A 13619-nucleotide genomic window follows, 5' to 3' on the forward strand; every position below is an offset into this window, starting at 1 on the left:
TTCCCTACATTTCTTCCCTACTTTTGCAAGCATAGGTAGAGAGAACCCAACCCGTGCACTGAATATTCTTTTTCTTCTTCCCTCTCTAGGAATTTGAGAGGAGAACATAACTGAGTTTTGAACATTTATAACAGTCATTAACAGTTACATATGTCTCCTAAGGGTGTGTTTGTTTGGAGGATTAAAATCACAATCCTAAGAATATTATTCCTAGTCCTAGGAACATCATTACTATTAACTTTACACATTTCAATATGTTTGGTAATTAATTAAAATTCCCAGAAATGTTTTTCAAATTAATTTAATTTGAAAATGCTAAAAAATATCTAGGCATAATTTGTTAAAACTTGAAACAAACATAGGAATGTAAGATTCCCAACCTCACATTCCTGGGAATAACTTTTGAACCAATGAAACAAACACCCCATAAAAACAAAAGAATAACTGCTAGAAAAAACTATAAAGAATATAACAACTGAGTGAAAGGAGAATCTATCTGAGCGTTGATTGCATCAACTGATTGTTAGTAGGCCTCCAATTAGGAATACCAATGTAAGGCGCAAGAAGTCCAGTAAAAATGGGCCTGCCTTGACTAGGATTGTATTATATTGTAATTGAATTGAATAAATAGAATAGGAAAGGGAAGTTCCAAGAAGGTACTTATAAGCTAGGAGCTGGTGGTTGGTAGAGACAGGCTCTCAAATTCTTGTCAGTTTGTGTTGTAATAGTTTACTCATTGATCATCAATAATAATCATCACTATCAGGATAACCCTTTAATATTTGTTCAATCTGGTTTTTGTCCTTGCAAAAGAAAATAGACATTGTACTTACAATTTCAGATTCCTACACTTTTAGTCCTTGATGACATTTATACATCCAAAAATGATGATGTGGCAAACTATGTTGTCAATCCCGGCGCGATCCTGCGCAATCCCGCTATCCGGCCTGACTCGCTATTGGACCCACTCTAGAGCTTTTTCAAAACACAAGTTTTATTTTTTTTTATTTATTTATTCTTCATTAAGTGTATCTAGGTCATTTTGCACCCACTTAAGCCCTAATTTTTTATTATTATAAACCCACAAAGGGGTTTGTTCAGCATTGTGAAAAGGAAACTATTTCGTTCTTGCTCTATCGCCATTGTTTTTGCTCTGTCATTTTCGTTCTTTTCTTGCTCCGTTCAACATCGTTTTGTTCTGTTCTAGCTCTGTTCAGCATTGTTATGTTTTTGCTCTGTTGTTTTCGTTCTTTTTGTGACTTTGTCTTGTCTACTCTATTTCTTCTACTATGTTCTCTATTTTGTTGATTATGATTACTATTAGAATTTGATTTAGATGTTAGATTTTGGTATTTTTCTATTTTTTGTGTATGTTTCTATTTTTTTAGTATTTTGGTATACTGTTTGTATTTTATGTTTAGTTTATATACTGTTTTAAGTATGATTACCCTTTTAATTTTGTGTACTTTTCAATTTTTTTAGTATTTTTGTATACTGTTTGCATTTTATGTTTAGTTTCTATACTGTTTTTTGGCCTTCACAATAGCGGTCATCCCGCTATCCGCGATCCCGATATCCCATTTTTAGGGTTCGGCGCTCCACGCCGCTATCTGAGACTGACAACATTGGTAGAAAACCGTGTCAACATTTTTTCATGGTTTCATTTTTTTGATACTTAGTCAACATTGTTTAATGAAATGATTAAATAAAATAACAATAATTTAATTCCCCTTCTCCATACCTCCCTTACCCCATCATCTTCCACCCAAAACAAAACCCATAATAGGATACTGAGTCAATTGAAAAGTTGTTGCTCTTCGCGGATTGGGCAAAAACACAACACACGCATCATAAATTTAGACATAGGGAGGATGAGGATGAATGTTAAGAGAAAGAAGTAGCAATTCATGAGGATGAATCTCTATTTGCATTTAAATGAAAGCGGTTGTTGCCATATATAGACAGCGAAATATTTGTCTCTTTTTCTATCACACACACTATATATATATATATAGACATGAAAGCAATGGGAACAAAACAAGAACTTCCCAAATACTTATATCTACGAGCTTCCAATTTCACCATGATGATCAACAACTCTTTGATTGGCTACTTGCTCTCCTTTCCTGGGTTTTGGTTTGGATAAAGATGACAGGGTAGGGTGATGAAGGGAAAGGGAACAAAGTACCTAAATGATCTTTGTTTCATTTAACTATTTTATAAAAAAGATATCGACTCAGATCATTACAAAATGCTAACTCAACTTTTCACATCATCATTTTTGCATGAATAAATGTCATCATGGACGTGGAGGAATCTAAAATCATAAGGATAGAATCCAAAAAAAAACATTTTGCAGATACTAAAATCAGATTGGCCCCATATTTCAGGGACCAATAATGGTGCTACTAACCCAATAAAGATGGGCTCTCCTAGACTAGGATTGCATTATATTTCAATTCAATTAAATAAATAGAATAGGAATGGGAACGGCAATGGGAATGGGAATGGGAAGTTACATGCAAGAAGTTATTAAGTTAGAAGTTTGTGCTTGGGAGAGACTGGCTCTCAAATTCCTATCAGTTTGTGTTGTAATTGTTCTCTCATTGATCATCAATAATTATCAACCCTCTGATTTTATCTTACCAGCTCTAACACATATATATTGTCAATGAAATTGGCAGTTTTCATAATCATTAATTGTGTAGATTTGATGATATTTGTATGTAATTATTCTTATGATTAATTAGTTCAACTATAGATTAGTCGTTATAGCAAGACTTAAGTCTATGTTAGAATATTAGAAAATATCTTATAATATCTTTTATATTATATTAGAGTATCTTAAAGTATTTCTTAGGATCAATTTATAACTATAGAGATATCTTAGAATATCTTTCATTATTATTATGATTTATTCCTTATTTAAGATTGAGTCTATGTTTCTCTATAAATAGAGATTAGCATTGAGTCTTTTGTAAAAAAAGTAAGCATTAAGCTATTATCAATAATATTCAAACCCTTATTATTTTTTTTCCTACTTTTCCATCTTTTTTATTATCTTGTGGTGTCTCTTTTTCCAACAGTCTACATATCATTATGTATCAACGTTATTTAAAGGAGAATTCTCCAATGAAAATGACACATATTTATGAATCAAAATTGAGTTTAACATGGTATAAACTAGGTTGCGATCCAAATCAAATTCCTCTATTTTTTTGCGATCAAATCTTGAGTTCCTCTGTTTTTTTCTCTTGAAATCAGTACCTTGCCAACGTTGATCATAGTTTCCTTATTATTTCTACTCTATTTTTTCTTGAAAACTTAGTTCCTCGCTGACGCTAATCATGGTTGTTGTTTATGAGTTCCCTGTTTACCTTTGTCATTTCCTAAGTTCTCTGCATTTGTTTCCCTCGGCATCATGCTTACTGACAAGCATGATATCCTTTTTGTCTGTCATAATGGAAAGAACTATTCCACATGCGCGTTTCAACTCCAGATTTTTGTCAAAGGAAAAGAGCTTTGGGGTCATGTCAATGGAACCGATTATGCCCCTGAGAAGATGCAGAAGGATGCCCAAATAGGGTTGTGTCCTTACGACTGCTGTAGTCTCCAAATAGAAATTGCTAATGGAAACAGTTTTCCTATTACAGAAATTGGTGATATTTCTTCATCTTTCACCAACGTTTATGTTTTCCTTGGTCTCCCTAGTAATCTTATTTCAGTTGGTCAATTAGTTGTAAATGATTGTAGAGTTGAATTCTCAAAATTTAGTTGTTGTGCAGAATCAACAATCAGGGTAGATGATCGCGACGAGGCCTAAAGTTGGATGTCTTTTTCCTCTTTATTCATTGTTGTCCCCATGTTCTTTTATGCCTTTTATTTCTTGTAATTCTGCAACTGTTGATTTTCAAACATGGCATAGGGTCTTGGTTACCCAAACTCAAATGTACTTCATGACTTGATGAATTTGCAATTCTTGGCAACAAAAATTCCCTATCTCTTAGTGTTATTCAATTTGATTGCATTTCTTGTAAATTTGGTAAAAATAAAATTCTACCATTTCCACTTCATCAAACAAATGTGAATCAGCCTTTTGACATGTTTCCACTTTACCTAATAATGTTTGCAAACTAGAATGTTCTTTGTATGGGTTAAAACAGGCACCAGCAGTGTGATTTGAGAAGTTTAGAACAACACTTTTTGGCTTTTCCTTCATCCAAAGCAGCTACGATCCATCTCTATTTACACAACGAACATCAAAAGAAATTGTGATACTCCTTGTTTATGTGGATGACATTGTCATCACCAGTTCAGATCAAGAGGCAATCAATACAATCCAACAATTGTTGCATTCCATTTTCCACATGAAAGATCTTGGGCAGTCACTTACTTCTTGGGCTTAAAAGTACACTTATATTTGTTATTCAACACAAATATATTCAAGATCTAATTCATCTAGCTGGTCTTACCAATGCCGCTACTGTTGACACTCCCATGGAAGTTAATGTCAAGTTAAGAAGGGATGAAGGTGAACTCTATACAAATCCCACTTTATAACGGAAGTTGGTTGGCAATCTTATCTATCTTACCATTACAAGAGCCGATATCTTTTTGGTTGTCCACACAGTCAATAGGTTCAAGCAAAATCCTAGACATTTTCATTTTTCAGATGTACACCGAAACATCAAATACCTATTGGGTACTCCTAGTCGCAGTCTCTTATTCCTTAATGGTACAACAATACAACTTTAAGTTTATACTGATGTTGATTAGGTTGGTTGTCCAGACACAAGAAAATATATCGGTGCATGTTTTTAGGTGATGTCTCTGTCTCTGTCTCTTGTAAGTGTGAGAAACAAGATTTTGTATCTAAATCCTCTACCGAAGCAAAATACCGGTCCATGTCTACAGCACGCTCAGTGATTATTTGATTGTGCAGCCTTTTTTCAGAACTTGGTTTTTCACAAACAAACCAACTCCATTGCATGTTGATAACACAAGTGCCATACAAATTGCAAAAATCCAGTATACCATGAAAGAACGAAGAACATAGAAGTCAATGTCATTCAATTAGGAAAGCCTATGACCGAAAAGTTATTACTCTGCCTCATGTCTCAACATCGATTCAGTTGGTTGATGTCCTCACCAAATCTTTGACACCTCAACGACATAATTTTCTAATCAACAAATTGATGCTTATAGACTCACCAGCATAATCATTAATTGTGCAGATTTTATTATATTTATACTTTGTAATTATTCTCATAATTAATTAGTCCAACTGTAGATTAGCCGTTATAGCAAGATTTAACGCTACATATCATTTTGTATCAACATTATTTAAAGGAAAATTCTCTAATGGAAATGACACTTTATACCAATCAGAAATTATGAGTTTAACATATATATATATAGGAGGAATATATATATATATATGGTTAAATATGTTTAGTCCTATAAAATTTCAAAATTTTATTTTTAGTCACTATATAATTTTTCTTCAACTTTAAGTCTCCACAATTTTTACTATAGCCGGTTCTAGTCTTGCTGCTAAGTCAAGTCATGTATGTTTCGAATTTTTTAGTGACCATTTGCATACATGTTTAGAAAATTACAAACATCTTCCTCTCAAAAAGTGTATCTTCCTCTCGAAGAAAAAAATTTTCGAGACTAGACAAAATTTTGAAATTTTATAGTGACTAAACATATTAAATGACATTTTTTATTATTTCCTTATGTATTATTTCCCTTTTATATGGACATATTTCGCAGCTACTATTCCTTTTTATCAGTCAATCCAATAAAATCACTTATATACAGATTAATTCAGTGAATATTATTCAGAAAAACCTGTTCCTTTCAACTAGATATATAACAAGTGCCTGTGTCTTTGTATAACCTGCTACAAATGATAAGTCTTTTGTTGAATCATTAATACTGACACAAACCTGATTTATCTCGGAAACAAGCTGATTCAATATCTTCAAACCTATAGCATAATGATATTGTGCCTGCCAAAAGCATTGACTATGTGAGAATAAAATTGAATGCAATTTAGAAGTTTTATATTAATACAAATAGAGAATATTGAAATAAAGATGGGGAAAACCAATCAAAAGAAAGCAAAACATAACAAAAAAAATATAGAATAAAAAAAAATACAAAATTCTAAACCACCATATGCCAGAAACAAAGCAGAAACTAGGGAATATATGCCCAGGATTCAACAAATTTCCTAATTGGCGACAGTTGGTAGAACTTCCTTCAGTCAACCATGAACTCTAGGGTTATTTATGCCGCCTAACAAGGTGGGGTAGCATTGCAAGAAAACAAAACCACACTTCCAAAATAAACTAAGCACATCTTGGCTCAATACCTAATGAACTAAATGAGTATAAAAAATATGTAGAGAATGTTTTACTGTATGAAATCCAATGTTTGGGTTTTTGGGAAAATATCTGTTATAAATGGCAAATATGAAGTAAATGAGTATAAAAACTATCTAGCGAATGTTTGACCATACAAAATTCAATGTTTGGTCTTTTGGTAAAATATCAATGGCAGATTATGGTTGCAAGCCAATAATCCATCATATAAACATGGTGTTACGACCTATGGCAGATATAATAGGTGCTGCGGCCTATGGCAGCTGAAATAAAATCCTTCATGGCACCGCCTTAGCAGTAACTTGACAGCACTGGAAAATATTGGGTGTAACCTGTTTCTTCTAATCAGTTCAACAAATTCATTTCAGTAAAGAGGGAAAGATTAAGTTTTGTGGCAAACTGAAATGTTTTTTAAATAGGCCTCCAGAAAAAAGAGAAACACAAAATCAAAAGCATTCTCTAAGAAATAATGGGATGCAGCCATCATTAATGTATAATATATGGTATAAATGCCATTTATACATCAAAAAAATGCAATGTACTAAAACAAAATGGCTGTAAATATAGAAAGTGACATGTTCACATAGATGCAGCTATCTTATAAAAATGTCAGTCACCTGACTCAAGAAGTTTGCTGCCTCTTTAACAACCTCCCAGAATCTCTCATCATCTAGCCACCCAAATTTTGAAATACGACATAAGAGTTGGATCAAAGATCCAAGCACAAAGGGCTCCAGTTCAGGTCCTTTGCTGGCCAAATAGTTTATGAGATAGTTTCCTTCAGAAAAATTGCAATTTGATCAATATGGGAAGAAAAAATAGCAACTGAAGCAACAATAAGTTTAAAAAATGAAAGCAATACAATCCAAAATCTTGAATACAAATTTCGTAAAAGAACCTGAAAAGATAAGAGATTAATTTCTATGTGCTGACAGTGTTAAAGTGTTAAACTTTTTACACATGCATCCAATCGAATCACAAAATTTTGCTACTTTGTTATGCTTTTTCCTGAAATATCTCCACAAAAATCTACATGTTGTGATGTGAATGCATGTGTAAAAAAGTTTTACACTGAAAGTACATACTAATTAAATCCAAAGAAAATAGAAGAAAATTTCCCTGGATGATCCATAAAATATGTGGATACCAATTCAAGAACAACGAGATTAATATATGCAAAAGTATGTTACATCTAATAGACTGTAATTATGACTGTATCTAATTATGAAGAAACCGCACTCAGTAAAATCTGTCAAGGCAAATGGACAAATAAGACATTTTTCCCACAAACCAAAGATAGTAATATATAGCCCTTAAAATACTCCCAAGTTATAATCATCTGCAAGCAAGCAAGAACATTACGAATATCAATCCGGAGCTGTAAGGGAAGGCTTTTCTCTGTCACTTGCTTCAACAAGCTCGAACTAGCCAACATCAATGCATAGGGAGAGGATGCATTATCGAGAACATATTGGCACTGCGAAATGTAGTCAGCATTTGAGGAAAAGCATTTCAGGGTACTTTCAGCATGTGCTCGCTCGACAGAATCCTGGGAATTATAAAGCCTCTCACACAATGCTTCCAGTTGAGCTAAAGTCTCCATTCTTCACTGCTTAGGAAGAATATCCACGAATAAATAATATAAATCTACAAGGTTGCATGTGAATTCAAGAATATATTTAGAGGTGGAAACACAAAAGTAATATAAAGTTCATTAAAACAAAAGCAAAAGTAATATAATGAAAGCCTCAGTTCAATGCAAATCATCAGACACCATTGAAGTTGATCAAATTGAATATATAGCACTGAAATAAAAAATCTTCAAAACAATGAGTAACTCGTACACAATGAAAGAAACAGTGATATCATCAACTTCCTTATTCTAATTAATTTTGTACAAGATAGTAGAAGGCGTGTTCTTTGGCCATATTTCAATAAAGCGAGCCAAGAAACTGTCATTCTAATTACTTGTCTTTCTTGATCAAGAAACTGTTCTAATTTCTTGGGGGATCTTCCCAATCCTTAAGGGCAATATCATTAAAACAAGAAAAACATAAGCAAGTACCTATGAATGTATGTACATTACACAGCATTCATCTCATGAAGGAAGACTCTAAAGCCTTGAAGACTAAAACAAGAAAAAAATCTTCAAAACAATGAGTAACTCGTACACAATGAAAGAAACAGTGATATCCTCAACTCCCTTATTCTAATTAATTTTGTACAAGATAGTAGAAGGCGTGTTCTTTGGCCATATTTCAATAAAGCGAGCCAAGACAGAGGAATCATAATCAGTCGTTGGACTTCTCCTAACATCTTAAGCTTTTAAAAATGTTTATTTATTTACATAATATATGATTGCTTTACATTAATTATGGTCATTATCGAGGAAATCTAACTATAAGAACAGCATATTCAGCTCACCGTACAACCTTTAAGATGGAATAAATCCACCATGAATGAGCAATTACCAAACCAAGTAATGTGACCCAAGCACTAAATGTACCAAGGCATGCAATATGTAACCATAGTGAGTGACTAGGTGTGAACACATTGAATGAACTATATGTCAATTAATGGGGAAATATTTTTAGAGGAGGTTAGCAATCAATACTGACTTGTAAATTCAATTTGGATTTGATAAACTCCGTAAATTGTGCATTTAGTGCTTTGATGTTCTTGACAGCAATCATCTAGGGTTTTGAAAAATGAACATCTAAATTCCTATTTTAGCTATGAACATCATGCATTAAGTAGACAATTAAAGGGTACATCGATGCAAATTAATCAAATACTTCACTGCTTTCTTCTTTTCTAATGCTAACACCTTTCTACAGTAAGGCATCAACATTATGGTGTTGTTAGGATAAAGAATAACTAGAGTAGTAAAGATATGTTAGACCAGTTAGTTAGTTGGATAGTTAGAGGAATAACATGTATAAACAGTAGAGAGAGAGAGAGAGCCTCCAAGGTTTTTCCCTTGTACAACAGAGCCACTGCCACTTCACTATTTACAAAGTATTCACAAATATGAATATATCCCCCCTTTATCCATGTATCCTTCACTTTATACACATTATTCCTCTAACTATCCAACTAATGAACTAACTTCCCCTTTATTCTATATCCTAACAGGAGCCTCGCGCTTGGCATTATAATTTATAACAACCTTTTCCATTGATCACCTTGGACACATTAATTCTGGAGTACCAATAGGTCATTGGCAACAACATACCAAATATTATCTAATTTTAACAAGTTATCAGTTTTGATCCTCTACAACTACTAACTATTAATGCATGGTAGCAAATAGATTCATTGCCAGCTATAGATTCACTAATTGAAACATAGCAAGCAATCGCATGCAAGATATTTTTCATTTCTTGCTTCTCAATGCTCCATATGCCAAGCCTCCCAGTTTCTAGAGTAGGGGATAAGTCCGCCGCAAAAACTTTATCAACATTTGCAACGTGCAAACAAAACTCTTTCGATGGTATGCATAAAACCTGCCCTTTTCTTAAGATCGTGCATAATTGATATTCCACATGCAGTAATAAAATAATAACAAGACCATTTTCAATTGAACTTTAAACTAGAGTTCCACAATTAAAATACGTTTACAGTTTTTCACTGCAGAAAACCCTTATTACTTATAAGCTTATAGGTATTCATAGATATGTTAAATAAGAGAGCTTCTGATGTCCTAGCGCACAGTGATAGTGAAGATAGAGCAAAGGTACACACACACACACACACAAAAAACGCAACAAAATTTATCAAACACAAAAATCATATATGAAATAATTCATCAGCACAAATTTGAACAGCACCAAGCATGCACAGTGAAGAAAATTTCCGAAAACATTCATTACAAGAAATTGATCATCAAAACGAAAAACAAGTCAAGATTAATGAAGGTGAAGTGTTAATCTGTTTGAGCAGTCAATCATCAATTAAAACGATTAAATTAACACATAGCAATATTGACACAAAAAAATATCGAGAAAAATAAATACTGATAGTTCAATTCAAATACAATACAAAACAATTATGAAGCGTTATTGGAGATAGAGAAAATGGAGTTAGTGAGATTGTGAAAATATTCTTACAGAGAGCAACAATGGGGCAAGTTTCAGAAGAATCTGAGGTTTAAGAGAAAGAGTTGAAGAGTGGCGGTGGCGAGTGTTGTGGTAGAAGAAGGGAATATGAGAGAGTTTCAGAGTTTTGAGAATCAGAGAAGAAAAATGAAGGAAGCCTAATGGTGTTTTTTTTCTTCATTTTTTTGGTATTTTCACTTTATATTGGTTTCTTGATTGACGATTAGCTCACCTTCTCTTTATTACTTTTTTATCTAATATTTTATCCTTTTTTAATCTTTCAAAATTTGTTAATATTGAAATTAATTTGTATAGGTAGATTTTAATTTCTTTAATATAGACTATATTAATAATAAAATAAATACTACACTTATTAAATATGAAATAGACTAATTTTGATTTGAATAAATTTGACTATGATTAAAATAAAATAATAAAAATTAAAAGCAAAAAATATTATATCTACAAAGATTAATGATAAAATAAATACTACATGCATTTTAAATATGAAATAGACTAATTTCGATCTCAACAAAATTGACAATGATTCAAATACAATATAAGAACTTCAAGCATGAAGTATTAAATCTGTAAAGGTTAATAATAAAATAAATATTACATATATATTAAATATAAAATACATTAATTTCAATCTAAACAAAATTGACTATAATTAAAATAAAATAATAAGAATTCAAAGCAAAGAATATTATATTTGCAAAGTTTAATATAATAAAATAAATATTACACGCATATTAAATATGAAATAGATTAATTTAAATCTGAACAAATTTGACTTTAAATATGAAATAGTCTAATTTAAATTTGAATAAATTTGACTGTGACTAAAATAAAATAATAAGAATTAAAAACAAAGATATTATATTTGTAGAAGTTAATAAATATTCAAGCATGTTATATATTAAATATGAAATACATTAATTTTAATCTAAATAATTTTAGTTGTGATTTGTAAGACTCATAATTTTAAAGTACCTTTTATGTATTTTTGGTGTATTTTGGATTTTGGCTCGGAGACTTTTTAGCCAAAGTTAATAATATTTTGGAGTTTTTATAATCAAAAAGATATTTTGATGCCGATTAGAATTTATCGTCGATAAATAAATTGAATTAAGTGCGGTGAATCCTTTACGGAGAATTTAATACGTTACGGGTGAAATGGTAATTTAACAAATATCTTGATATTTTGAGATATTTGTTAAGTTATATTTATTATATAGATATGTTTGTTTGGAGGAAAACTAGAAGGAAGGAAAAGGAAAAGAAAAGAATATAAAAAGGAAAGAAGGAAAAAGGAAGAAAGGAAAAAAACAAAGGAAAGAAAAAGAAAGGAAGGAAAATCCGGTTTTCCATCTTCTTCCTCTGCCACCCGCGACCCATTTTTCCCTCCTTCTCCCATTTTCATTTTCGTTGCTTTCTTTTCTTCAAGACTAGTAACCCTAGGTTGGGTGAGTGTTAGAACAAGGATTTCTCGACTCCACTCTTCCTCTTTGATTCGAAAACGAAGAAAAACGGTATTAGAGATTCAAACAGAAACCCCTCCGTTTCTTCTAGATCTAAGCTTCATTTCGCGAAGAGTTAGAAGGGAAAGTTGCTCACTACCACGCTACGGTGCTAGGGGACCAATTTGGAGGTGATGTTGCGAGCGAAGATTTTACCGGTTTTGAATCTCTTAATGACTTATTTATTTAATGTTGTTTTGAAAATCGTTTAAGTTAACTGGGCGTTAAGAATGGGGAATCTCTTAATGTCTTGTTTACTGAATGTTTTGTGTGGAAATCGTTTAAGTCAAAAGTATATTAAGAATGGGGAATCTCTTGATATGTCTGTTTGCTTAACGTTTTGTTTTGAAAATCATTAAGATAAATCGGTATTAAGAATGGGGAATCTCTTAATGACTTATTTATTTAATGTTGTTTTGAAAATCGTTTAAGTTAATTGGGCGTTAAGAATGGGGAATCTCTTAATGTCTTGTTTACTGAATGTTTTGTGTGGAAATCGTTTAAGTCAAAAGTATATTAAGAATGGGGAATCTCTTGATATGTCTGTTTGCTTAACGTTTTGTTTTGAAAATCATTAAGATAAATCAGTATTAAGAATGGGGAATCTCTTAATGACTTATTTATTTAATGTTGTTTTGAAAATCGTTTAAGTTAACTGGGCGTTAAGAATGGGGAATCTCTTAATGTCTTGTTTACTGAATGTTTTGTGTGGAAATCGTTTAAGTCAAAAGTATATTAAGAATGGGGAATCTCTTAATATGTCTGTTTGCTTAACGTTTTGTTTTGAAAATCATTAAGATAAATCAGTATTAAGAATGGGGAATCTCTTAATGACTTATTTATTTAATGTTGTTTTGAAAATCGTTTAAGTTAACTGGGCGTTAAGAATGGGGAATCTCTTAATGTCTTGGTTACTTAATGTTGGTTGTGAAGGTCGTTTAAGTTAAATGGGTATTAAAAATGGGGAATCTTTTAATATCTGCATTTGCTTAACGATTGTTGTGGATGGAACCTTTGCCCGTGATAGGTGACACCATGGTAACTGTACTGACCCGTGATAGGTGGTACATTTACGATTTCCGCTTTTTCTTTTAGTAAATCGTGTTGACCCGTGATAGGTGACACCATGGTAACTGTACTGACCCGTGATAGGTGGTACATTTACGATTTCCGCTTTTTCTTTTAGTAAATCGTGTTGACCCGTGATAGGTGACACCTCGGTAAACTGTACTGACCCGTGATAGGTGGTACGTTTATGATTTACACATTTTAGTAAATCGTGCTGACCCGTGATAGGTGGCACCTCGGTAATTGGTACTTTGGCCTGCGATAGGCGGTACAATTATGATTTACGGCCCTTTGAGGAGGGTTATAGTTTGGAATTCTGAGTCCATGCATTTTGGCATAAACATATTGCATTAGGGTGCTTGGCACGCGAGTCGTGTTTGATTCGAGTCTATGATTGAGTGTTTGGAATTTTGATTTATCGTGGTAATCGCGTTGAAGGTGCTAAGTGTTATGTGTTAATTATTGTGTGTAAGTATGATGGTTTTCGAAATCCCATTTGCCGTGGTAATCGCGTGAATTGCTAATTGGAAATCGATTGGTTG

The 13619-nt window shown here is 32.4% G+C and overlaps 1 protein-coding gene across 5 annotated transcripts in view; it reads right to left on the reverse strand.

Annotated features, from left to right (window-relative positions):
- LOC101505659 (uncharacterized) overlaps positions 1-10669 on the reverse strand; it is a 48055-nt gene extending 37386 nt beyond the window's left edge. For 2 of the 5 annotated variants that reach the window (XM_073367102.1, XM_073367103.1), the window contains exons 1-4: positions 10499-10669; positions 7752-8036; positions 7007-7167; positions 5952-6014 (exon numbers count right to left, since the gene is read on the reverse strand). In XM_073367102.1, coding sequence (XP_073223203.1) covers positions 5952-6014; positions 7007-7167; positions 7752-7992 — 465 coding nt within the window. In that variant the 5' untranslated portion in view covers positions 7993-8036; positions 10499-10669. The remainder of the gene's footprint in view (positions 1-5951; positions 6015-7006; positions 7168-7751; positions 8037-10498) is intronic. The other 3 variants (XM_073367101.1, XM_004515955.4, XM_012711994.3) reach the window with 2 other exon arrangements.
- Between the last annotated feature and the right edge of the window lie 2950 nt (positions 10670-13619).

The sequence above is a fragment of the Cicer arietinum genome, chromosome 4 (assembly GCF_000331145.2).
Source record: "Cicer arietinum cultivar CDC Frontier isolate Library 1 chromosome 4, Cicar.CDCFrontier_v2.0, whole genome shotgun sequence".
NCBI classification, from domain to species: domain Eukaryota; kingdom Viridiplantae; phylum Streptophyta; class Magnoliopsida; order Fabales; family Fabaceae; genus Cicer; species Cicer arietinum.